The 24,840-nt window shown below is 42.8% G+C and overlaps 1 protein-coding gene across 4 annotated transcripts in view; it reads left to right on the forward strand.

The window, feature by feature from the left end:
- LOC129523663 (integrator complex subunit 4-like protein 2) overlaps positions 1 to 24,840 on the forward strand; it is a 73,676-nt gene extending 48,836 nt beyond the window's left edge. For 2 of the 4 annotated variants that reach the window (XM_055346949.2, XM_063708572.1), the window contains 5 exons: positions 2,014 to 2,094; positions 3,903 to 4,033; positions 11,146 to 11,205; positions 13,665 to 13,824; positions 14,043 to 14,564. In XM_055346949.2, the coding sequence (XP_055202924.1) occupies positions 2,014 to 2,041 (28 nt within the window). In that variant the 3' untranslated portion in view covers positions 2,042 to 2,094; positions 3,903 to 4,033; positions 11,146 to 11,205; positions 13,665 to 13,824; positions 14,043 to 14,564. Of the gene's footprint in view, positions 1 to 2,013; positions 2,095 to 3,902; positions 4,034 to 11,145; positions 11,206 to 13,664; positions 13,825 to 14,042; positions 14,565 to 19,086 lie in introns of those variants that run through there. The other 2 variants (XM_063708573.1, XM_063708574.1) reach the window with 2 other exon arrangements.

Consider the following 24,840-nt stretch of genomic DNA (forward strand, 5'->3'; position numbering starts at 1 on the left):
AAAAGGATATCTCATTTATCGAGGAAGTTTCAACATTTTATGTACACACTCAATGCTTATACGCAAAGTCAGTATTGTGATAATGCACTTTCATGGAGTCAGATTTCTGTTATCCAAGCAACAGAACCCAGAGAGTCCGTTTTGCTATTTTGCCTTTTTTTTTTTTTTTTTTTTTTTGAGACAGAGTCTCAGCTTATCACCCAGGCTGAATACAGTGGCGTGATCTCGGCTCACTGCTGCAACCTCTGCCTCTTGGGTTCAAGCAATTCTCCTGTCTCAGCCTCCCAAGTAGCTGGGATTACAGGTGTGCACCACCACGCCTGGCTAATTTTTGTATTTTTAGCAGAGACAGGGTTTTGCCATGTTGGTCAGGCTGGCCTCGAACTCCTGACCTCAGGTCATCCACCCACCTCGACCTTCCAAAGTGCTAGGATTACAGGCATGAGCCACCGCTCCCAGCCCATTTTGTCTTAAGTATTTGTTCTCTCCTGGCCACTGGCTGATTGGATGGTGCCCGCCAATATTGAGGGCAGATAGTCTCCACCTAGTACACTCAGATTTATACACTAATCTCTTCTGGAAACACTCTCATAGACACACCCTCAATGTGTAAAACAAAATAATGTTTTACCAGGTTTCTGATATTCCTTAATCTGGTCAAGCTGATACCTAAAATTAGGTCCACAAGTCCACCCCTTGTCAGCTTGGCACTCATACACATCTCCTTAAGCCATATTTAATTTCCAAATAAAGACAATAACATGGTAATAGTTGTGCCTAACATGATACAACTAACATGATGCAACTATCCTGCATGCAACCCAAAACACACTAATCACTTCCCCAGAATTTGGATGTCAGGATTTCAACATTTGTGATTGTATGTTTTGGGATTATGATCTAATCCCCAAACTTAATTCTGCTTTCTGACTACAACTGTCAAAAAAACATGCATACAAGAAATGATTAGAAGTAAATATTCCAGAAATTCCTATAGTTTATCTATAGTTTAGACCTACCACTGTTTGATAGCCACCAGATACATGGGACTCTTGAGCACTTGAAAAGTTGTTAGTCCAAACTGAGATGTGTTATTAAGTGCAAAATACACACTGGATTTCTCAGACTTAGTATGAAAAGAAAATGTAAACTATCTAATTAATAATTTTAAAAATACTGCATGGTGAAATGTCAATATCTTGGATATATTGGGTTAAATAAACTTTTTTAAAAAATTAACTTAGTCTTTGTATCTTCAAAATTAACTTACATCTTTGTAATTTAAAAACTGTGGCTATGAGAATATTTAAAATTATATATAGCTCATGTTATATTTCTATTGGACAGTGTTAGTCTAGGTTTTCTGTAATGTCATTTGATTACATCTGTAATTCAGAAGGACTGAGAAAATAAGAGGCTGTCACAGAAGTTTGTGCAAGAGATGAGGTCATGTGGATGGATAGGTGAGGAGAGAGATGGAAGGTAAAATCGTGGCTCTTAGTGGTGGTTTTGAATGTAGAAGATTGAAAGAGGGAGAAATCTAGGAAAGCTGCTTGATTTCTAGTTGAATATGTTGGTGAAGTGGTTGGGGCTTATAACATAATGAGCATAGGGGAAAAGAAAAAAGAACCACAGTCAAGGAAGAAGTATCTAGGTGGCTTGGGTTAGTCCAGTGGCTCTGGGAACAAGGAGAGCCTAGAGCCCGGAAGCTGGCTTGCCTGCGCATTCTGGTGAAGGTTTCGTGGTTCCTGTCCTCTGCTTCCAGAAGCACTGATCTGAGACACAGAGCCTTTGGGCCAAGAATTGGATCAAATGGGTGGGAATTCATTTAGCCCAAACCATTGGTCTCATCTTTCTCCATAATAGATACAGCTTATTGGGTTAAAAGAATAAGATTAATTGAGAAGTCCTGTTCATGGTAGACTTTCAAAGGAAAACAAAAATGTAAATTCCAAATGATATGCCAGTCTTTGTGACGTCAGTATTCTGTTCCCTCCTGATTTGTCTGTGTAGGCCTTGCAGGAAAAGTCATGGCATGTAGCTGCCCCTTTGTATTTGAAGCAGAGTGATTTGGCCTCAGCAGCAGCAACACAGGTAAGCTTATTCAGACCTTCCCTTCAAATAGGTCTGTGTCCAGGAATTGTCTGGTCCAAGGCGGAGCCAGAGGCCTTCCTGTAGCTCTATACCTCTGCTGTGGCCTCCCTAATTTTAGGCTATGACAGAAGTTAGTGATATGAGAAGGAGCATAACTAGGGGACGCAGCACTCACTGTGGACTCAGGGGACCTGGGTCCTAGTCCCAGGTCTTCCTCTGATTTGCTGAGTGATATTGAGCAAGTTACTTAAATTCCCTGGATTTTTTCTCTTCTATAAAATGTGGCAGTTGGGCCAGGTGCGGTGGCTCACACCTGTAATCCCAGCACTTTGGGAGGCTGAGATGGGCGCATCACTTAAGGTTAGGAGTTTGAGACCAGCCTGGCCAACATGGTGAAACGCTGTCGCTACTGTCATGAATCTTTCTTCTGAAAATGTAGCCCAACTCAGTTAAGGTTGTTTATATCTTTAGCCTGTACCATCTCTTCAACATTAAAAGGTCCTGGGTAGTTCATTAAGTAGGCTTTAATTTTATTTGTCTCTAGTTTATTTCTTTTTAGCTTTGAGCCGTTCCCCTTTGCACCTAAGTATTGACACTTGGTGATCTCTTGCAGGTCAAGTCTTCCAGATAGGGAGTCTGTAAATGACCCAGGAGGAAGCTAATGATGGTGATTGTTATTGTTACATTACAGTTCACTAAATGATTTCAAGTCTATTAGCTTAATTAACCCTCATAATAATCCCATTAGATAGGAATAAGTATTAAGTCTATTTTAGAGATGAGGCAGTTAAGGCTCAGCAAGGTTAAATTCATAGAGCTATAGGTAATACAGTCAGGACTTAAGACCAGATCCTCTGATACCCAGAATCTGTTTTCTACTACAGTGCTGAACTCTTGTCTGATCCAGACTCTTTCTCAGACCTGGTATGTGGCTTATTGTAGAAGAGTAGCATTTAATGACTAGAACCCGATAATTGAGCCACATTGGAAGGATGGGACCAGGGAGCAATAATTTGGAAGGAAAAGAGGAAAGGAATTACCATTGCTGTATACCAGATACTGTGATAAACACATTGCATGCTCCTTTTGATACTTGAAACTTCATGATATTGGTACTGTTTCTTCCCTGTTTACAGAAAGGGATTGAGACACTCATGTAATTTAACTTGTCTTATTGCCAATTGTAAGAGAGTCTGGAGTCATTTCCGTGACCCTAGAGTGTTCACTGGGAGGCAAGCACAGAAGAAAAAGAGAAGCATCATTTTGATGAAAATCGCTTATTTGGATAGAACCAAGCAAGATCGGGGACTTGATCTGGGGTCATAGACAATGTTCTCTTGCACTTATTTCCGTCCCAAACTCCCTCAGACCAGGCCCATGGAACAGTCTGTCAGGATAACTAACATATGGTTAATAGTTCCTGATGCTTAATTCTTGAGGACTTTGTGGGGATTGGGTTTCCATACATAATATATATATATTTGTTCCCACAGCAGAGTGGGCTTCATTTAGGGTAAGAAGCAGTGCTTTCAGTGCTTTTCAGTTTGCTTAGTGATTAAACTGTCTTATCTTCACATCATCAACTAAGATGATTTTATTACCAGGTCAGTCTTCTTTTTAAATAGGCAAAATAATTTATTCTCTTTTTACAAGGCATACTATACTAATTTCTTTCAACACTTAAAAGCATAGGGATGTAAAATCTCAGTTAAGAGTTTCACCTAAGGTCATTTAACAGTAGAATTCTATGCTGCTCTCGAGTAAGACTATGATATTTTTATTGATTGTTAATTATCTTTTCTTTATAGATTATGGAAGAGACCTACAAAATGGAATTCATGTAGAGTGGTGTGGAGAATAAGCAGGTGGTGATTATACATCACATAAGGCTGCAGGCCAAAGCTTTGCAACTTATAATAACAGCACAAACTACACGAGGGTAAGATGTGTGGTTGGCCAAAATATGTGGCATGTTCCTTTCAAAGATACTTCAAATGCATTCAGACATCACACGAAAGTTAATGATAAGTAAAATGAAATTTAGGAAAGACTAGCTAAGGAATGTGTGATCTATTCATTTTTTTCAGATATTACAAATTCTGTTGTTGGATCAGATTAGACCCTTGGAAATCCAATTGTGTGTCTCCCTTGCTAAAAACCCTCTGGTGACTCTCCATTACATATAGCACAACACTGGACTTTATCTGGCAGTAAGGACATTCTGTATCCTCCTGCTTGATAGATTTCCTCAAGAATTTAGTGCCAGGGACCACTTTTTCTGTTCTGAAGGGACTAATAAGCTTTTTCTCAGGCAATAAGGATAAATTAAGAGGATGTACTGGGAAGTCAGACTACTTTGTTCAAATCTTGTCTTTTCTACTTACTAGTTGTTTGGTTATGAACCTTTCTGTACCTTGTTTCCCTGTACAAAATGAAAATGAAGACAGCATCTACCTCATGGCATTTCTATGAAGAATAAATGAGATAATACAATATAAAAACACTTAGCATGGTACTTGATACGTAATAAGAGCTCAGTGTAATTATAGCTGTAAGACTTTCAGATAACTGGAATTGCCACATTTCATTGATTCCAAGATACACATTTTTTATTATTGTAACTTCTCTGAAATCAGATATTTTGATGGTGTCCCATAGTGTTTTTTGTTTCTTACTATTTCATAAAATAAAGGTGCATCTTAAGAATGATGGCATCATAGATTTGATACAAAAAAGTACTTAGGTGACTCATTGCCAGCTCACAGACATGTTTGATGCTCAGTCCAGCTGCTGTGTCAAAAAAAAAGTGGCATAGAGATATAAATATGAATGTTTAAACACAGAAACATACTAGGTCAGAAATGACATCCTGAAAAATAAAATATTTTATTTCTTCACTTATCTTGATAGTGACCTCATAAAGTCAAAGAATCATTTAATCTTAAAGATACTCATATGTGGCCGGGTGTGGTGGCTCACACCTGTAATCCCAGCACTTTGGTAGGCCAAGGTGGGCAGATCATGAGGTCAGGAGATCAAGAGCATCCTAGCTAACATGGTGAAACCCTGTCTCTACTAAAAATACATAAAATTAGCTGGGCGTGGTGGCATGCACCAGTAGTCCCAGCTACTCGGGAGGCTGAGGCAGGAGAATCTCTAGAACTCGGGAGGCGGAGGTTGCAGTGAGCCGAAATCACATCACTGCACTCCAGCCTGGGCAACAGAGCAAGACTCCATCTTTATAAAAAAAAAAAAAAAAGATATTCATATATTCATTTAACAAATGTTTAATCCCTACTATGTGCCAGTTATAGCTGAAAAAACAAAAGTGCTTGTGATGGCATCTATACTGTTTTTTAAAAAAGATTTTTTTTAGTTTATATATAATTGTTACAAAAATTAAAATATTACAGGGTAAGTGAAGGTTCTCTGGTAATCTGCCACTTCGAAAACAGCTGCCAACATTTCATGTGTATACTTCCAGATTTTCCCAAACCATATAAACATAGATTATAAAGATGTGTACAATAACATAAAGGGGATCATACCATACTTTGCTGTTCTGCCTCCTATTCCTTTCACCCAACATTATAATATGCTTATCTTGTCGTGTCATTATATAAAGATACTAATGTTTTTAGGTCTTTACTCATGCTATAATATTTTATATTTTTCTTTTTTTTTTTCTTTTAGACAAAGTCTCGCTCTGTCACCCAGGCTGGAGTGCAGTGGTCCAATCTCAGCTCACTGCAACCTCTGCCTCCTGGGTTCAAGCGATTCTCCTGCCTCAGCCTCCCAAGTAGCTGGGATTACAGGCATGCAACACCATGCCCGGCTAATTTTGTATTTTCAGTAGAGACGGGTTTCACCATGTTAGCCAGGCTGGTCTCGAACTCCTGAACTCAGGTGACCCACCCGACTCGGCCTCCCAAAGTGCTGGGATTACAGGCGTGAGCCACCGAGCCCAGCCTATATTTTTCATTTGTATGCATTCCTGTTTTTTTCTTTTTTTTCTTTCTTAAGTTTTGCTAGATTGTTTTCTTTTGTCCTCTAGGGGTTTGAAAGTTATGCACCGTAATTCTAAACACTTCAAGTGAGAGGCAGTAGAACATACTGGTTAAGAGGGCTGTGGTGTCACACTGCTTGGGTTCACATCTTGACTTTACCATTTGCAAACTGAGTAACCCTTGGACAAGTTACTTAACACTTCTTGGCCTCAGTTTGTTCCCATAAGTTAAACTGAGATAATAGTAGTACCTATCTCTTCCTCACAGGGTTATTGTAAGGGTTATTGAATTATTATATGCAAAACCATTTATTTATTTTATTTATTTATGAGACAGAGTCTTGTTCTATCACCCAGGCTGGAGTGCAGTGGCGCGATCTCAACTCACTGCAACCTCTGGTTCCCGGGTCCAAGCAACTCTCATGCCTCAGCCTCCCAAGTAGCTGGGACTACAGGCACATGTCACCACACTCAGCTAATTTTTTTATTTTTAGGAGAGATGGGGTTTCACCATGTTGGCCATGCTGGTCTCAAACTCCTGGCCTCAAGTGATCCACCTGCCTTGGCCTCCCAAAGTGCTGGGATTCCAGGCGTGAGCTACTGTGCCTGGCTGGATTATTATATGCAAAGCCTTTAAAATAGTGTCTGTCACATCCATTATAAATACTTGATACATGTTAACTAATATTAGTTTCAGTAATACTGTTATTACTTATATTTTTAATGAACATATTGAACTTATATTTATCAGCATAAAAAGTTAAACAGAATTTATGGTCACCTCTCTAAGATCAAGGTGATCTAAGAGATCAAGATGATCTAAGATGAAGATGAAGATTTTAGTATGCTTTTGTTTGTCTCTTACTGCTTAAGTAATTTGGGCCAGTTGGCCGGGCGCAGTGGCTCACGCCTGTAATCCCATCACTTTGGGAGGCCAAGACAGGTGGATCACGAGGTCAGGAGTTCAAGACCAGCCTGGCCAAGATGGTGAAACCCCATCTCTACTAAAAACACAAAAAATTAGCCAGGCGTGGTGGTGGGCATCTGTAATCCCAGCTACTCGGGAGGTTGAGGCAGAAAATTGCTTGAACCCAGGAGGCGGAGGTTGCAGCGAGCCGAAATCGTGCCACTGCACTCCAGCCTGGGTGACAGAGTGAGACTCCATCTCAAATAATAATAATAATAATAATAATAATAATAATAATAATAATAATTATTCAGGCCAGTTAAGGTCTCTTACTGAGCAAAAAATAATAATAGCAATTTGGGCTAGATGCAGTGGCTCATGCCTGTAATCCCAGACTTTAGGAGGCGAAAGCAGGAGGATCGCTTGAGCCCAGCCAGGAGTTTGACCCCAGCCTAAGCAACATAGTGAGACCCTGTCTCTAAAAAATAAAAATCAAAAATTAGCTGGACATGGGTGGTGTGCACCTGTGGTCCTAGTTACTTGGGAGGCTGAGGTGGGAGGATCCCCTGAGCCCAGGAGTTCGAGGCTGCAATGAGCTATGATCATGCCATTGCACTCCAACTTGGGCAACAGAACAAGACCGTATGTCTTAAAAATAATAACAATAATATGGCTGGGTGCGGTGGCTAACGCCTGTAACCCCAGCACTTTGGGAGGCTGAATCGGGTGGATCACGAGGTCAGGAGATCGAGACCATCCTGGCTAACATGGTGAAACCCCGGCTCTACTAAAAATAAAAAAAAAAATTAGCCGGGCGTGGTGGCAGGTGCCTGTAATCCCAGCTATTCGGGAGGCTGAGGCAGGAGAATGGCATGAACCCAGGAGGTGGAGCTCGCAATGAGCTGAGATCCCACCACTGCACTCCAGCCTGGGTGACAGAGTGAGACTCTGTCTCAAAAAAAAAATAATAATAATAGTAATAACTTGGAGGTTTGTTTCAGCTGATTATGTTTTTATAATGTAGCTTATATTAATTTTTATGTTTATAAATATAATCTTTTAAAGTTATAAGTACATAATCCTTGTATATCCTTGTTTATTTTTATTTTTAATTTTTTTATAAAATATTTTTTATTTTTAAAAATAATAGAAACGTGGTTTCACTGTGTTGCCCAGGCCAGTCTTGAACTCCTGAACTCAAAGTATCCTCCCACCTCGGCCTCCCAAAGTGCTAGGATTACAGACGTGAGCCACCACTTATAATCTTTATAAGTTTAGCTCCAACTTTGCCACCACTGTTCTCTGTCGCCTTTTAAATTCCTTTGCTCTCATACATAAATGGAATTCTTTTCCAATATTTCCATATTGCTATGGTGCCTTTATTTATTTATTTTATTGGGCAACCCCCGCCAAACCAGAATAGGTTCATAGAGACTCTCTGCCTTTGCTATGTTCCCTTTTAGTATTTAATGTTACAGTTGAATGTTTTATGTCAGTCTGGTTCTCTTCCCTACAGCTTATTTTTCATGCTCAAACCTTTAAAATTTTCTTTCTTTCTTTAATTTCACCAGGATATATCTAGGTATGTGTTTTCTTTCAATATTCTTGCTGATCTTCGGTGGGAGTTTGAAGTATCAGCTGTTTTTAGCTCAGGGATTTTTTTTTTCTCCATTATTTCTTTACTTCTTCTATACACTCTAGTCTGTCATACTAAATGTTGGATTTTCTGGATCTATTTTTCCTATACCTTTTCTTTTGTAATTTCAATTTCTTTGTTTTTCTATTCTATATTCTGAGTAAATTCATTTTTTTTTTTTTTTTTTGAGACGGAGTTTTGCTGTTGATGCCCAGGCTGGAGTGTAATGGCACAATCTCAACAATCTCAGCTCCCTGCAACCTCCACCTCCCGGGTTCAAGCGATTCTCCTGCCTCAGCCTCCCAAGTAGCTGGGATTACAGGCATGCACCACTGCACCCGGCTAATTTTGTATTTTTAGTAGAGACAGGGTTTCTCCATGTTTGGTCAGGCTGGTCTTGAACTTCTGATCTCGGGTGATCCGCCTGCCTCAGCCTCCCAAAGTGTTGGAATTACAAGCATGAGCCACTGTGCCTGGCCAGTAAATTCTTTAATATGGTCTTTTTAGTTTATCATTTCAGTTTACATTGTTGTTGATTCCGCTGTTCTCAACTGTTGAGTTTGATTTCATTATTATGTGTTTTATTTCCAAGTGTGCTTCTCTACTATTTTTTTCCTTTTTTTTCTGCTGTATAGTTTCTCTTCTTGTCATCTGCTGTTTCTGTAGCAGTTTCTCTTGCTTTGTCAATGTAATATCCTTTTAAATCCCTGTTAACTCTCACCGAGGTTGTTGATTAGAATTTTTTAAAAAGTTTTCTGTGCTTTCTTGCCTTGAAAGAAAGTCCTCTTTTTGAGGACTGCTTGGTCTCCTTTACAGCTCCTGATTGTCATTTATAACACCTAGTCATTTTCCATTGTCTTTGCCTACTTACAATGAAAGTCTAGACTAGTTTAAATTGGTAATTTGTATTCTTTAATGATTGTTAGCCCCCGAGTGAGCCTCACTTTGATAGCTTTCCTTCCCTCACACCAAAGGAAAAGTAGGAGATCTTAGTATTAGAGGCCTACTTCATGTATATGGCCTGTTGATGAGGATGCCTGCTCTTTTTTGACGTCTGGGGAGAGTTCCCAAATCTTTTTGTATTTTACTTCCTGGAGTCTCTCCAAGATGATTCTCTATATAATCAGGCAAACAAATGAGGAAATGTCACTGCTTGGCCAAATTGCTTTCCTTTGTGCCCTTGCTTGGCTGGAATTCTCCCTTCTAGCCCTCTCACTCCTTGTGGTGTTTGGTGGGTAACCTCACTATGAAATTTCACTTCCATTTCTGGTAGAAGATTAGTTTAAAAACTTTCAAGTGCTACTTTTTTTTGTTGTTTTTTTTTTTCAGGAAAAGAATTAGAATGAATGTTGCTTCCAGAGTAGGTTTCCATTTGCCATCTACCCCCGGCCCCATTTTTTGTTCATTCAGCAAATACTTATTGAATGCTGCCTGTGCTAGGAAATATATGATGAATACAAAGTCTACTCATGGAGACTATATTTTAATAAAAAGACTAAACTTTGACATCATTCTCTTACATATTTTTACATAAGGAAAGAGTATTTGTTTTATCTTGGTGGGAACTTTTATTCCTCCAATAAAAATATATTAAAGAAAACAAGTGGGAAATTTCACGCAGAAATTACATACAAGAAATAGGAAGAAAATATACAAAGGTCAAAACTTAGTAAGTCATATTGACCTAGCATGTTGCCTGGATTATTTAGGTATGCAATAACTTTTTACTGAAATGGAATGTTCTCAAGTACTGTGAGGCCAAGTAATTCAAGATAGAGAGGAAGGAACACCATCTATGTCTGTCGGCAAAATAGTAGCAAAACCTTTTCCCCTCTTGCATAGGAATTTAGTTAACTTTTAGGTATGTTTCTTGGAGCCCTTACAGTATCAACTACCTTAGTAGGCTATACCGCTATGGAAAAAATGATCTCTGAGTAAATTGCATGTAGACCAGAAGGAAATATAAATGAACTAGTTTCCAGATGCCGATACAATGGCTGTAGGCTTCATTGAGTGCAGTGATTCTTGAAACTGGATAGATCTTGCAGCAGTCCACACAGCTATCTGGGAGCTTTCATCCCAATGCTGACAGCTCATGTGCAAGGAGATGAGATCTAAATCAGATAGGTATAGAGACCATACTAGCTGAGATGCTAATAAAGCAAGGACTCCTGAAGAAGGGGAACTTGACACTGTACTGCCCACATGCTATGCTTCTCTTCTGTATTCGTAGTGAGTCTAGTGCCAAGTGTAGCCTGTGATAGTCTTTGATTTTTAATATTCTTTGAGCTTAATGGGCACTGCAGTGGTTTAATCAGGTCTTGGGATCCCGACAGGTGTTTCCCCCAGGTCCATTAGGAGTCTTCTGTTACTTTTAGAGATCATTTTTATAGTGTAAAATACACTAACTTTCCTTTAATTTAGGCTCAGGTTTCTGGGACTTTTGATCCTCCTCAGTTTGCAGATTTCACAAGCAAATTATTTTATGTTTCTTTTCTACAGACTTTACCCCTTATTTGGGATGTGTGAAAAATTTTTACAGGAAGTAGACTTTTTTCAGAGGTAAGTATTTTATAACTCTTCCGGCTTATAAAATCTTGGTTACACGGAGTATAGCACTTGCAGGCAATAGGAACAATCACAAATCACATTCCTTGGTTTAGCTTGTGCAGCCAAGCTATCATCTGTGGCCATGTCGTTAACCTTAAATTAGGAAAAAAAAAACTAATTTGGTTTTTTTCCTTAATATTAATAGAAACTTCTTTGAAGTTGGAGCTTCAAAACTAAACCTACCAGGAATCACTTGCATTTAGCACTCGGCTAGGCCATAAAAACACAAGTAATATGAAGAAAACGTGTAAATACGTTTGTTGAAAAAAATCATTAGTCATCTGTTTTTTTCAACACTGTTCGTTCACACCATTCTTATTTATTTATTTATTTATTTATTTATTTATTTATTTGAGACAGAGTCTTGCTCTGTCACCCAGGCTGGAGTGCAGTGGCGCAGTCTTGGCTCACTGCAGCCTCCGCCTCCTGGGTTCAAGTGATTCTTCTGCCTCAGCCTCCCAAGTAGTTCGGACTACAGGTGCCTGCCACCACACCTGGCTAATTTTTGCATTTTTAGTAGAGATGGGGTTTCATCATGTTGGCCAGGCTGGTCTCTAACTCCTGACCTCAAGTGATCTGCCTGCCTTGGCCTCCCAAAGTGCTGGGATTACAGGCATGAGCCACCACCGCGTCTGACCTCATTATTATTTTTTGAGACAGGGTCTCACTCTGTCACCCAGACTGGCACAGCTCACTGCACCCTCGAACTCCTGGGCTAAAGCTATCATCCTGCTTCAGACTCCTGAGTAGCTAGGACTACAGGCATGTGCCACCATGCCTGGATAATTTTTAATATTTTTTTTAGAGATGGGGTCTTGCTGTGTTGCTCAGGCTGGTCTCAAACTCCTGGCTTCAAGAGATCCTCCTGCCTCTGCCTCCCAAAGTATTGGGATTACAGGTGTGAACCACTGCCCCAGGCCCTATTCTTATACTTATACTTGCATATTTCTCTGTAATCTACAAACAATTGTTTTGTAATTTTGTAGGTAAATTTTATTTTGTAGAATACATATATTTTTTCAGAGTTTTATATGGAATGAATCTGCTAAAGCACATGCAGTAGTTGAATGGAAAGCTTGATGAAGAAATAGGAGTCAAGGGAGTGGCCAGACTTCTGGTATGCTGGCAGAATAATACTGGGAGAAGACATAGGATCTTAAAGCACTGATGAAGTCTGTTTCATTTCTTCCGCTCATTGTCTCTGCCCTCATGAAGTTCACCAAACCTGAGGTTTTTGTGACTCTGTACTTGTCATTGGGGTGATGATAGCTTCTTAGAGGGCTGAGTTGCAAGGCTACCTTCACCAGCAGGTAATGCTGTCTAGCGAACTGTACCATCTAGCTTGGCTTTTTAAGATCCTAGTTTTGAGGCTGGGCACGGTGGCTCACGCCTGTAATCCCAGCACTTTGGGAGGCCGAGGCGGGTGGATCATGAGGTCAGGAGTTCGAGACCAGCCTGGCCAACATAATGAAACCCTGTCTCTACTAAAAAATACAAAAAATTAGTAGGGCATGGTGGTGGGCAGCTGTAATCCCAGCTACTCGGGAGGCTGAGGCAGGAGAATTGCTTGAACCCAGGAGGCGGAGGTTCCAGTGAGCCGAGATCACGCCATTGCACACCAGCCCGGGCAATAGTGCGAGACTCCTTCTCAAAAAGAAAATAAAAAATAAATTCTAGTTTTGAATCTGAAATAAGTTCATGCCTTACTTTTGGCTTTAGATTCTTTAAAGTAGAGAGTCTGTTTTTGCACAGTGGGGTTGAAAAGATTTTTGGGAAGATGATAGCTCTGAATCCCCAAAGTTCTTCATCTGATGTTCTTAATTCATCCTTTGAGTTCCTGCACAGATATCACCTCCTCAGTGAGATATTTTTTGACTATCCACTGGCACGAGGCCCAAAATTGGATCAGTCTGAGCCAGGAGTAACGTACTGAACTTTTCTGAGCCTCAGTGAGGCATCATCCCCTCTGAGTCTCAGTGTTTCTGCCACTTGAATGTAAGCTCCATTGAAGCAATCGTTTTGTTCTCTTTTGTTCACTGTGTTTCCAGAACCTAAAATAGTGCTTGGTGCTTCGGAGGTCTTAAAAATGTATTTGTTAAAATAATTAATGAATCTATAATATGAAAATAAAAATTCTAATGATGCATAGGATTGCTGGGAGTTAAATAAGATCATGTAAAACACTTAAGAGTATGCCTGGCACATAATGGTTATCAATAAACAGAGGCCTTTCTGATGACCATGTGACTGAGGCATGATTGTATAGGTACCAGTCTATCTTGGTCGTAAACTGCAAGCTCCTCTCACTTCATCATTCTTCCTACTTCAGGGTTTGGTAGGTGTCTGGGGCCCAGCCTGTGGTGAATGAGTGCACAGTTGAATGAGTCAGTTGCTTCTGTTTGTTCCTCCAGGTATTTCATCGCTGATTTGCCCCACTTGCAGGACAGCTTTGTGGACAAACTCCTTGACCTTATGCCCCGATTCATGACATCCAAACCTGCAGAAGTGGTCAAAATTCTACAGACCATGCTGCGACAGAGTGCCTTTCTGCATCTCCCACTTCCAGAGCAGGTCAGGGTCTATTTGGCCCCTGTAGGCCAAATCTGTCCAGACGGTCAAAAATCTTTACCTTGGTGATCTTCTTTGACCAATGGAGCAGCTGGGCTAGGCTCTTCCTCTGAGTGGCTCCCACATGCCCACTCATTAGATAAGGAGACAGAAAAAAGATGTGTTTTCTTGTCCAGGAATGACCTGGCTTTAGAATCAGAGGATTTTCCTCTTGCTTACAGATCCACAAAGCCTCAGCCACCATCATTGAGCCAGCGGGCGAGTCAGACAACCCTTTGCGGTTTACCTCTGGGTTGGTGGTTGCCCTGGATGTTGATGCAACCCTGGAGCATGTGCAGGATCCTCAGAACACTGTTAAGGTCCAGGTCTGTCGGGTTTGGGTCGTCGTGGAGCTTCTAGACTGACCTTGTGTTGAAGTATTTAATGTTAGTACCCCTGTAGTCTCTACTTGAGGGACAGAAACTGGGACAGGAGAAGAAATGAGCCTCTGTGGGAAAGAACCTAGGCTTGAATCTCAACTACTGCTGAGTGTGGTTTGGAGCAAGTTACTTTAAACTCTGAGTCTCAGATTCTACAACTGACAAATAGGAGGAGTTGACATAAAGAGATAATGTATTTAAAGCCCCCAGGACCCAGTAAGGGTTCAGTAAATGATAAGACCTTTTCTAATCTTGTAATGTGACGTTAAGATTTGGTCTTTTGTTACAGAAAACTATAATAAACAAGCTCCTTTCAGGCTGTGAGTCAGTCAGCTGGCAGATAAAATTTATGGATGGGAAAAAGCGATTACTAGGAAATATTCTTTCCCAAGTTACATAGATGTAATAGAGACACATGAGAAATGTAGTAGAGACACTAATCAATTCAGACAGTGCAGTTAAGCCCCACAAAGAGTACTACTCCTTCATTCATCCATCTGTCCACTCATTCATCCTTCCTTCCATCCATCTGTGCAATCGTGTTTACTCTATTGCATGCACTAAGTGCTGTGGTTGCCAAGGTAAATATGTCACAGTTCTTCCTCTCGGGGTGTGCACAGTTTCATTGAGAGACATACAAATGGGCAGGCAATTATAAAACAGGGTTTGGTGAGTAGACATGCACAGGATGGGTCATCTCCTAGACTGTCTCCTAAAAAACCCTTTCAAAGCACCTCTACCACATGCAGGCCCTAAACCTTTTAGAGTATTCAATTTGGAGTGTGGTGGAGGCTCAGGAAAGGAAAGGAGAAGGGCACAAGGGATATGAGAGAAGGGCCAAAGGGATATGAGTCAAAGCAGGGATGCAAGCACTGGCAGGAAGTACAATAAGGGGACAGGAAAATAGGCTGGAACAGGCAGAGAAGGCTTCCTGGAGGAGGTAAGGATGAATCAGGCCTTGAAGATTATGCTTTTCAGCTATGGTGACAATAAAGGAACGGGCCTTCTGGCTTCCAAGCAGAAATTATTATAAATTATGAGACCTGCAGAGAACTAGTTCTGAGCTAGCTGTGAAGTTGTATTGCATATTGGAGTGTTTTTGTTTTGTTTTGTTTTTTTCCACATTAGTGGTTGTCCACCTTCACTGCACTTTAGGATTACTCAGAAAGCATTAAGAACAGATGAATAGGTGTCAGCCTACATTAATTCAATCAAAATCCTGAGAATAGGGCCTATGGACACTAGTGTTTAAGAGTTCATAGGTGATTCTAATACGTAGTCAGTGATACCAGCAGAACTACTGTCTTACATTGTCCCTGAAAAAAACTTCACTGATCACCTGAGTGTAAAGGAGATTGTAGGCAGGTTACTTAAGGGTCATCTCCTAGACTGTCTCCTAAACCCCCTTCAAAGCACATCTACCACACGCAAGGCTAAACCTTTTAGATACCTTATAGGTAGAGGGACGGGAAACTCACAGCCCCATCGTGGGACAGGTCCAGTGCTTTGAAAGTGCCATCCAGTCCAGTCACCACACCCTGACTCATTCCTCTGTTCCAGGCACTACTTCAGGTGCTCGATAGAGATATAGCAGTAAACATGCCTCAGAGATGACACTGAGATTACATTCCCCATTAAAATACTGTAGATCTGTTCTTTAAAGCAAAGCCTGCAGAACTCCATTCATTAACTGTTTATTTTATTTTATTTTATTATTATACTTTAAGTTTTAGGGTACATGTGTACAATGTGCAGGTTTGTTACATATGTATACATGTACCATGTTGGTGTGCTGCACCCATTAACTCGTCACTTAGCATTGGGTATATCTCCAAATGCTATCCCTCCCCCCTCCCCCCACCCCACAACAGTCCCCGGGGTGTGATGTTCCCCTTCCTGTGTCCATGTGTTCTCATTGTTCAATTCCCACCTATGAGTGAGAACATGCGGTGTTTGGTTTTTTGTCCTTGCGATAGTTTGCTGAGAATGATGGTTTCCAGTTTCATCATGTTTTATGGCTGCATAGTATTCCATGGTGTATATGTGCCACATTTTCTTAATCCAGTCTATCGTTGTTGGGCATTTGGGTTGGTTCCAAGTCTTTGCTATTGTGAATGGTGCCGCAATAAACATACGTGTCCATGTGTCTTTATAGCAGCATGATTTATAGTCCTTTGAGTATATACCCAGTAATGGGATGGCTGGGTCAAATGGTATTTCTAGTTCTAGATCCCTGAGGAATCGCCACACTGACATCCACAATGGTTGAACTAGTTTAGAGTCCCACCAACAGTGTAAAAGTGTTCCTATTTCTCCACATCCTCTCCAGCACCTGTTGTTTCCTGACTTTTTAATGATCACCATTCTAACTGGTGTGAGATGGTATCTCATCGTGGTTTTGATTTGCATTTCTCTGATGGCCAGTGATGATGAGCATTTTTTCATGTGTTTTTTGGCTGCATAAATGTCTTCTTTTGAGAAGTGTCTGTTCATATCCTCCGCCCACTTTTTGATGGGGTTGTTTGTTTTTTTCTTGTAAATTTATTTGAGTTCATTGTAGATTCTGGATATTTGCCCTTTGTCAGATGAGTAGGTTGCGAAAATTTTCTCCCATTTCGTAGGTTGCCTGTTCAGTCTGATGGTAGTTTCTTTTGCTGTGCAGAAGCTCTTTAGTTTAATTAGATCCTGTTTGTCAATTTTGGCTTTTGTTGCCATTGCTTTTGGTGTTTTAGACATGAAGTCCTTGCCCATGCCTATGTCCTGAATGGTATTGCCTAGGTTTTCTTCTAGGGTTTTTATGGTTTTAGTTCTAACATGTAAGTCTTTCATCCATCTTGAATTAATTTTTGTATAAGGTGTAAGGAAGGGATCCAGTTTCAGCTTTCTACATAGACTAGCCAGTTTTCCCAGCACCATTTATTAAATAGGGAATCCTTTCCCCACTGCTTGTTTTTGTCAGGTTTGTCAAAGATCAGATGGTTGTAGATATGTGGCGTTATTTCTGAGGACTCTGTTCTGTTCGATTGATCTATATCTCTGTTTTGGTACCAGTACCATGCTGTTTTGGTTATTGTAGCCTTGTAGTATAGTTTGAAGTCAGGTAGCATGATGCCTCTGGCTTTGTTCTTTTGGCTTAGGATTGACTTTGTGATGCGGGCTCTTTTTTGTTCCATATGAACTTTAAAGTAGTTTTTTCCAATTCTGTGAAGAAAGTCATTGGTAGCTTGATGGGGATGGCATTGAATCTATAAATTACCTTGGGCAGTATGGCCATTTTCACGATATTGATTCTTCCAACCCATGAGCATGGAATGTTGTTCCATTTGTTTGTATTCTCTTTTATTTCGTTGAGCAGTGGTTTGTAGTTCTCCTTAACATCTGTTAAGGAGATTAATTAACATCTGTTAATGAGACCTTTCCTCGATTAAATATTCTGTCATTGGAGATTGGTACATTTCTTTGTCAAGGGCAACAGTTTTTAAGCCATTCACATACACACGTTCCTGGGAGAAGTGACACTGTGGGAGATTTTTTTTTAACCCCTGAAAATAAACATATCGGAGAATACATTCATGATCTCTCCACAGGTTCTAATAAAGGGGGGAGACCTGGGTTCTGCACCTGGCCTTGTTGTCGTGGTTAGGGTTGCTTTCAGGCGATGGCACCTGTTCTCCAGGTGTGTCTGGACTTCTACTTGCTTTAGCCATACATGGCCACCAGGGGGAGCAGTCACCCCACAGTTGCCTGGAGCGCCCACGCTCTCCAAATTCACAGCTTGAAATGTCACCTGTGGCCGTCTGCGGTCATCCACGGTTTTCTTTCTTACCTTTTCTTTCCTTCCTTCCTTCCTTCCTTCCTTCCTTCCTCCCTCCCTCCCTCCCTCCTTTTTCCTTCGTTCCTTCTTTCTTCTTTTCTCTTTCTTTCTCTTTTCTTTCTTTCTTTCTTTCCCCCTCTCTCTCTCCCTTCCTTCTTTCTTTCTGTCTTTCTTTCTATCCTTCCTTCCTTCTCCCCTCCCCTCCCCTCCCCTCCTCTCCCCTTCCCGACAGAGTTTCGCTCTTGTTGCCCAGGCTGGAGTGCAGTGATGTGATCTCAGCTCGCTGCAACCTCTGCCTCCTGGGTTCAAGCAATTCTCCTGCCTCAGCCTCCCAAGCAGCTGGGATTACAGGTGCCCACCATCAAGCCTGGGTAATTTTGTATTTTTAGTAGAGACGGGGCTTCCACATGTTCGCCAGGCTGGTCTTGAACCCCTGACCTCCGGTGATCCATCCTCCTCGGCCTCCCAAAGTGCTGGGATTACAGGCGTGAGCCACCTCAGCTGGCCATCCATGGCTATTTTCACCATGCCTCGCTTTCCCCTGTTGGTTCAGTCACCCTCAAAGGACAGAGCCTCTGTGCTATAGGCCTCCCCCCAGATCTGTGCATTGCCTAATATGACTGGACCCTCCTCCCCACCCCCCATCCTGCCCCACCTCCTCTGATGACATCATCGGCTCTGGAGCCACCACTCAGCCTCTTGCAGGAGGGTCCCCTCCCTCCAACCCCACTGGCCCCTCAGGACCCCACATCCCCCGGCACCGTCTGGTGCAGGGACTCTTTTTTCTCCTATACCCCACGTACTGTAGAATCTAAGGTAGGGTCTATATCCTTCATGCTTCCTGTGGTCGTGTCCAAGACCTTTCTCTTTCAAAGGCAGCGGAGTCACCTGCTGTCCCTCTCAGTGACTGCTGTCTGCTGGTCTTCCGCTTGCACCTCGTTATCCATTGAGGACTTGTGTTCCTGGCTGACTGCGTTCTCCATCCTTCTTGCCGTCTTGTAGAGCAGCAACCCCTCTACATTCCCCCAGCAGGTTTGCAACAGTGATTTCATACAAGATGTTGGTGTCGTCACCCACGTGGACAGGCCAGGCTACTCCGCATCTCTCTGGGCACTTAGACTGCTGCAGCTCCAGTGAGCTTTTCCAACATGCCTCTCAGCCACCACTCCCTGCCTGCGGTCACACCTGGGACCCTCCATCACCCAGAAAGGAGACTTCAGACAGCTCTCTGCTGACCTCTCTTCTCTTGCTCCAGAACTCTCCACTTGGCCTCCCGACCTCATTGTCACTCTCTCTGTGGTCAATGCCTTCCTTAATCATGGTTCATAATTAAAATCAACTGCTGCAGGGCGAGGTGGTTCACGCCTGTAATCCCAGCACTTTGGGAGGCCGAAGTGGGTGGATCACTTGAGGTCAGGAGTTCGAGACCAGCCTGTCCAAAATGGCAAAACCCCTGTCTCTACTGAAAATACAAAAATTAGCTGGGTGTGGTGGCAGGCGCCTGTAATCCTAGCTACTAGGGAGGCTGAGGCAGGAAAAATCGCTTGAATCCGGGAGGTGGAGGTTGCAGTGAGCCGAGATCACACCACTACACTCCAGCCTAGGCGACAGAGGGAGACTCCATCTCAAAAAAAGAAGAAAAAAACCCTCCTTTTTCTCTCTCTCTCCTGACATTGTTCCCCTGGGCAAGGGTGACATGAACAGGCTGGATCTCTTGCATCTGCATCTGGACAGCCAAGCATCACTGGGAAAGCACACACTCAGCTGCACTTTCACTTTATTTATTCATCTATTTATTCATTTACTTATTTATTTATTTATTTATTTATTTATTTATTTATTTATTTATTTATTTATTTTAGTGACAGGGTCTCACTCTGTCACCCAGGCTGGAGTGCAGTGGTGTGATAGAGCGAGACTCCATCTCAAAAATAAATAAATATATAAATACAGGGGACAGAGACAACAGCATTCCAAGATGAATCAGAGAAAGGATCTGCTGCCCAATTACAAGGAAGCAAAGACAACAGTTTGTGTGTGTGTGTGTGTGTGTGTGTGTGTGTCTGAGACAGGGTCTTGCTCTGTCACCCAGGCTGGAGTGCAGCAGTGCAATCATAGCCCACTGCAGCCTAGAACTCCTGGGTTTAAGCAATCCTCCTACCTCAGTCTCCTGAGTAGCGGGGACTACAGATGCACACCACCATGCCCCGCTAAGTTTTTATTTTTTGTAGAAACAGGGTCTCGCTATGTTGCCCAGGCTGACCTTGAACTCATGGCCTCAAGGAATCCTCCCACACTGGCCTCCCAAAGTGCTGAGATGACAGCCGTGAGCCACCACACTGGGACTGCAGTTTCTTATAAAGTTAAACATATACTTATCATAGGACCCACCAAGGCTGGGCGCGGTGGCTCACGCCTGTAATCCCAGCACTTTGGGAGGCTGAGGCAGGTGGATCACCTGAGGTCAGGAGTTCACAACCAGCCTAGCCAACATGGTGAAACCCCCATCTCTACTAAAAATACAAAATTTCCAGGCATGGTGGCACATGCCTGTAATCCCAGCTACTAGGGAGGCTGAGGCAGGAGAATTGCTTGAACCCAGAAGGCAGAGATGGCGGTGAGCCAAGATTGCGCCATTGCACTCCAGCCTGGGCAGCAAGAGTGAAACTCCATCTCAAAAAATAAAAATTAAAAAGACACCCAGCAATCCCAGTCTTGGAGTTTTATCCAAGAGAAATGAAAACATATTCATAGCAGCTTTATTTGTGACTGCCCAACACAAGAAAAAACCCAAATATTCACCAACAGATAAATAGCTAAACAAATTGTGGTATATCCCTACGATGGAACACTACTCAGTAATAAAAAGAAATGAATTACTGATACATGCTACAACATGGATAAATATTTTTAAAAATATACCAATAGGGCTGGGCGCGGTGGCTCATGCCTGTAATACCAGTACTTTGGGAGGCTGAGGCAGGTGGATCACGAGATCAGGAGATTGAGACCATCCTGGCTAACACGGTGAAACCCCGTCTCTACTAAAAATACAAAAAATTAGCCGGGCACGGTGGCACATGCCTGTAGTCCCAGCCACTCAGGAGGCTGAGGCAGGAGAATCACTTGAACCCAGGGGGCAGAGGTTGCAGTGGGCCAAGATTGCACCACTGCACTCCAGCCTGGGGGACAGAGCAAGACTCAGTCTCAAAAAAAAAAAAAAAAAATTATACCGATGGAAGGCCAGGCACGGTGGCTCACACCTGTAATCCCAGCACTTTGGGAGGCCAAGGCAGGCAGATTACCTGAGGTCAGCAGTGACCAGCCCAACCAACATGGTGAAACCCTGTCTCTACTAAAAATACAAAATTATCCGGGCATGGTGGCGCATGCTTGTAATCCCAGCTACTCAGGAAGCTGAGGCAGGAGAATCACTTGAACCCGGAAGGCGGATGTTGCAGTGAGCTGAGATTGCGCCACTGCACTGCAGCCTGGGCAACAGGAGTGAAACTCCATCTCAAAAAAAAAAAATTATACCAATGGAAAGAAGCCAGACACAAGAGCACATACTGTTTCAGTTATATGAAACACTAGAAAATACAAATGCCGTAACAACAAAGATCAGATCAGTAGGGCTGGGGGTTGGGACAGGGGGCTGACTGGAAAGAGGCCCTAGGAACCTTCTGGGTGATGGAAATGTTATTGTGATGATTACAAGTATGAATAAATTTGTCAAAATTCATCAAAATGCGCACTTAAAGAGTGTATTTTATTACATTTAATTATATAGCAATAAAACACCGGCTTTAAAAAACTCTCTGATAAGAGGCTGGTCTAGGCAAACTTGAGGATCCCTTTCACCCTAATTCTAGCCCAAATATTTTCTTTTTTTTTTCTTTTTTTTTTTTTTCCCCCTGAGATGGAGTCTCACTCTTGTCGCCCAGGCTGGAGTGCAGTGGCGCGATCTTAGCTCACTGCAATTTCCACCTCCCAGGTTCAAGCAACTCACCTGCCTCAGCCTCCTGAGAGCTGGCATTATAGGCACACACCACCATGCCCAGCTAATTTTTTGTATTTTTAATAGACAGGGTTTCACCATGCTGGCCAGGCTGGTCTTGAACTCCTGACCTCAGGTGATCTGCTCGCCTCAGCCTCCCAAAGTGCTGGGATTACAGGTGTGAACCACCATGCCCAGCTAGTCCAAGTATTTTCTTAAAAATAAAATAAAACAAGGCCGGGCATGGGGGCTCACCCCTGTAATCCCAGTACTTTGGGAGGCCGAGGTGAGAGGATTGATTGAGTCCAGGTGTTTGAGACCAGCCTGGGCAACATAGTGAGACGTCATCTGTACAAAAAATAAAATAAATGAGCCAGGCATGGTGGTGCATACTTGTAGTCCCAGCTACTTGGGAAGCTGAGGGGAGGATCACTTGAGCTCAGGAGTTTGCGACTGCAATAAGCTATGATTGCACCACTGCACTCCAGCCTGGGTGACCAAGTGAGACCCTGTCTCTTAAAACAAAAAGAAAAGAAGGAAGGAAAGGAAGGTAGGTATCAGGTATATATTAAATCATCTGAAAATTTTAAAAAGTCCTGATTACTTTGTTTCACCGACATGAAAGTGACAGGACTATGGTCATGATATTGAAAACCTACCTGGCACTGTAATACAGGAATATTGGATTTTATTATTTTCCTCCCTGATTCTCATTCCAATATCAGTCATCAAATATTTAAAAAGTAATAATATGCAAACATACGTAAAGAAAATATAGTGGCCAGGTACAGTGGCTCATGCCTGTAATCCCAGCACTTTGGGAGGCTGAGGCGGTGGATCGCTTGAGGCCAGGAGTTTGAGACAAACCTGGCTAACATGGTGAAACCCTGTCTCTACTACAAATATAAAAATTAGCTGGGCATGATGGCATGCGTCCAGCTACTCGGGAGGCTGAGGCAGGAGAATCCCTTGAACCCGGTAGAGGGAGGTTGCAGTGAGCCAAGATCGCGCCACTGCACTTCAGCCTGGGCGACAGAATGAGACTGTCTCAGAAAAGAAAGAAAAGAAGAGAAAAAAAGAAAAAGATAGTAAATACATTTAATGAATGAAAGCATGATTAATTTAATTCCCAACTTGAAGTTGTATCGTTATTAACAATGTACCTGGTAAGTACTTATTTTAACATTCTAATTCTAATGGGAAAGGAGACGACAAAGTCGGACACTTCAACTCTGAGTTTGGGATGGCCCCAATTTTGCACTGAGAGTGCTCCTGCGCAGGACTGCATCATTCATTCATGCTGTTTGGAAACAGGCAGCTGCTGAGAGATTAGACAGTGAAGCTACCCCAAAAAATAAATCAATGAAAAGAAAGCCTGGAGATTCTAGGAAATGATCTGCCTATGCGACTAAGCAGACTAAATGTAGACTCAGACAGGAAGCCTGGAAGAGGAAAAGGAAAGTCGGCGAAATCAGAAAGTTGGGCGCAGGGAAGGCACAAGGCAGGGACTTAACCTGCGTCCTGGGCCTCCGGGGCTCCTGCGGCTGCAACTTTCTGGCTGCAGGGGGCCAGGGCCGGCTCCGACGCTCAGGCGAGCAGTTCCCAGGGAGGTGAGCTGTGCAGACCGGCAGGGCCTCCACTGAACACTCTCCTGAGATCTGCTGATAAGCGGGGTGGCTTCTGATCAGTTCTGAAAGTGCCTCCGTAAACTGGAGACACCAGATCTCTGCTCTGCAAAGCCGGGCTGGGAGGACGCCTTGGCCCCGCCCCAGGGTAGAGGCTCCGCGAGCCCGCCCCCTCCTCCTCCGGGGTCTCAGCGCCTGCAGACGGAGAGGTGCACCGTGTGGAGTACGCTTTCTCGCAAAGCCGCGCCCTGTGGCACCTTTGCTTTGCAGAGGAAGAACAAAAGAGCTCCTGGACCTTCAGAAGCTGCTCTGCGCTGCCGCCACCGCCACTTGGGATAAGAGTAGGTGAGGGAAGCAAGGGACCGCTGCACTGATTCTGCAATTAATGAAATCCCCGTGGGGGTCCTCTTTTGAAATCCAGGTTTGACCTATTTGGCCTATTTTTAATTTTTATTATGTTTTTAAATAGAGATGGGGGGGTTCTCACTGTGTTTCCCAGGCTGTGCTCGAACTCATGGGCTGAAGCGATCCTCCCTCCTCAGCCTCCCAAAGTGTTGGGATTACAGGTGTGAGCTACTGCGCCCAGCCTATTTCTTTCTTTTTCAAAAATTTCTGGCCGGGCGCAGTGGCTCAAGCCTGTAATCCCAGCACTTTGGGAGACCAACACAGGTGGATACCTGAGGTCAGGAGTTTCAGACCAGCCTACACAACATGGCAAAACTCCGTCTCTAGCAAAAATGCAAAAATTAGCGGGGCATGGTGGCGCATGCCTGTAGTCCCAGCTACTTGGGAGGCCAAGGCAGGAGAATTGCTTGAACCTGGGAAGAGGAGGTTGCAGTGAGCCAAGATCATGCCACTGCACTACAGCCTGGGCAACAGAGTAAGACTCCCTCTCAAAAAAAAAAAAAATTTATTCCATGTGTCACTTGCCCAGCTCCTTGTATGTTAACTACAACAAATAAGAGGTGTTTCCCCCAAACATTTACCACTGGCATTAGCTGGGTGGAGCCGGGCATCAAGGTCCACTCTAAAACACAACCTGAAACCTCAGAGGCTGACAGTCTGCGCTCCAGGCTCACTCTAAGTTGCTCACCCACACAGAGGATGCAATCCCTGGGGCAGGACACATGGTCACAGCGTCCCTGCCCTTAGCTACAGGACCCT

Source organism: Gorilla gorilla, chromosome 6, assembly GCF_029281585.2.
Source record: "Gorilla gorilla gorilla isolate KB3781 chromosome 6, NHGRI_mGorGor1-v2.1_pri, whole genome shotgun sequence".
Lineage (NCBI taxonomy): Eukaryota > Metazoa > Chordata > Mammalia > Primates > Hominidae > Gorilla > Gorilla gorilla.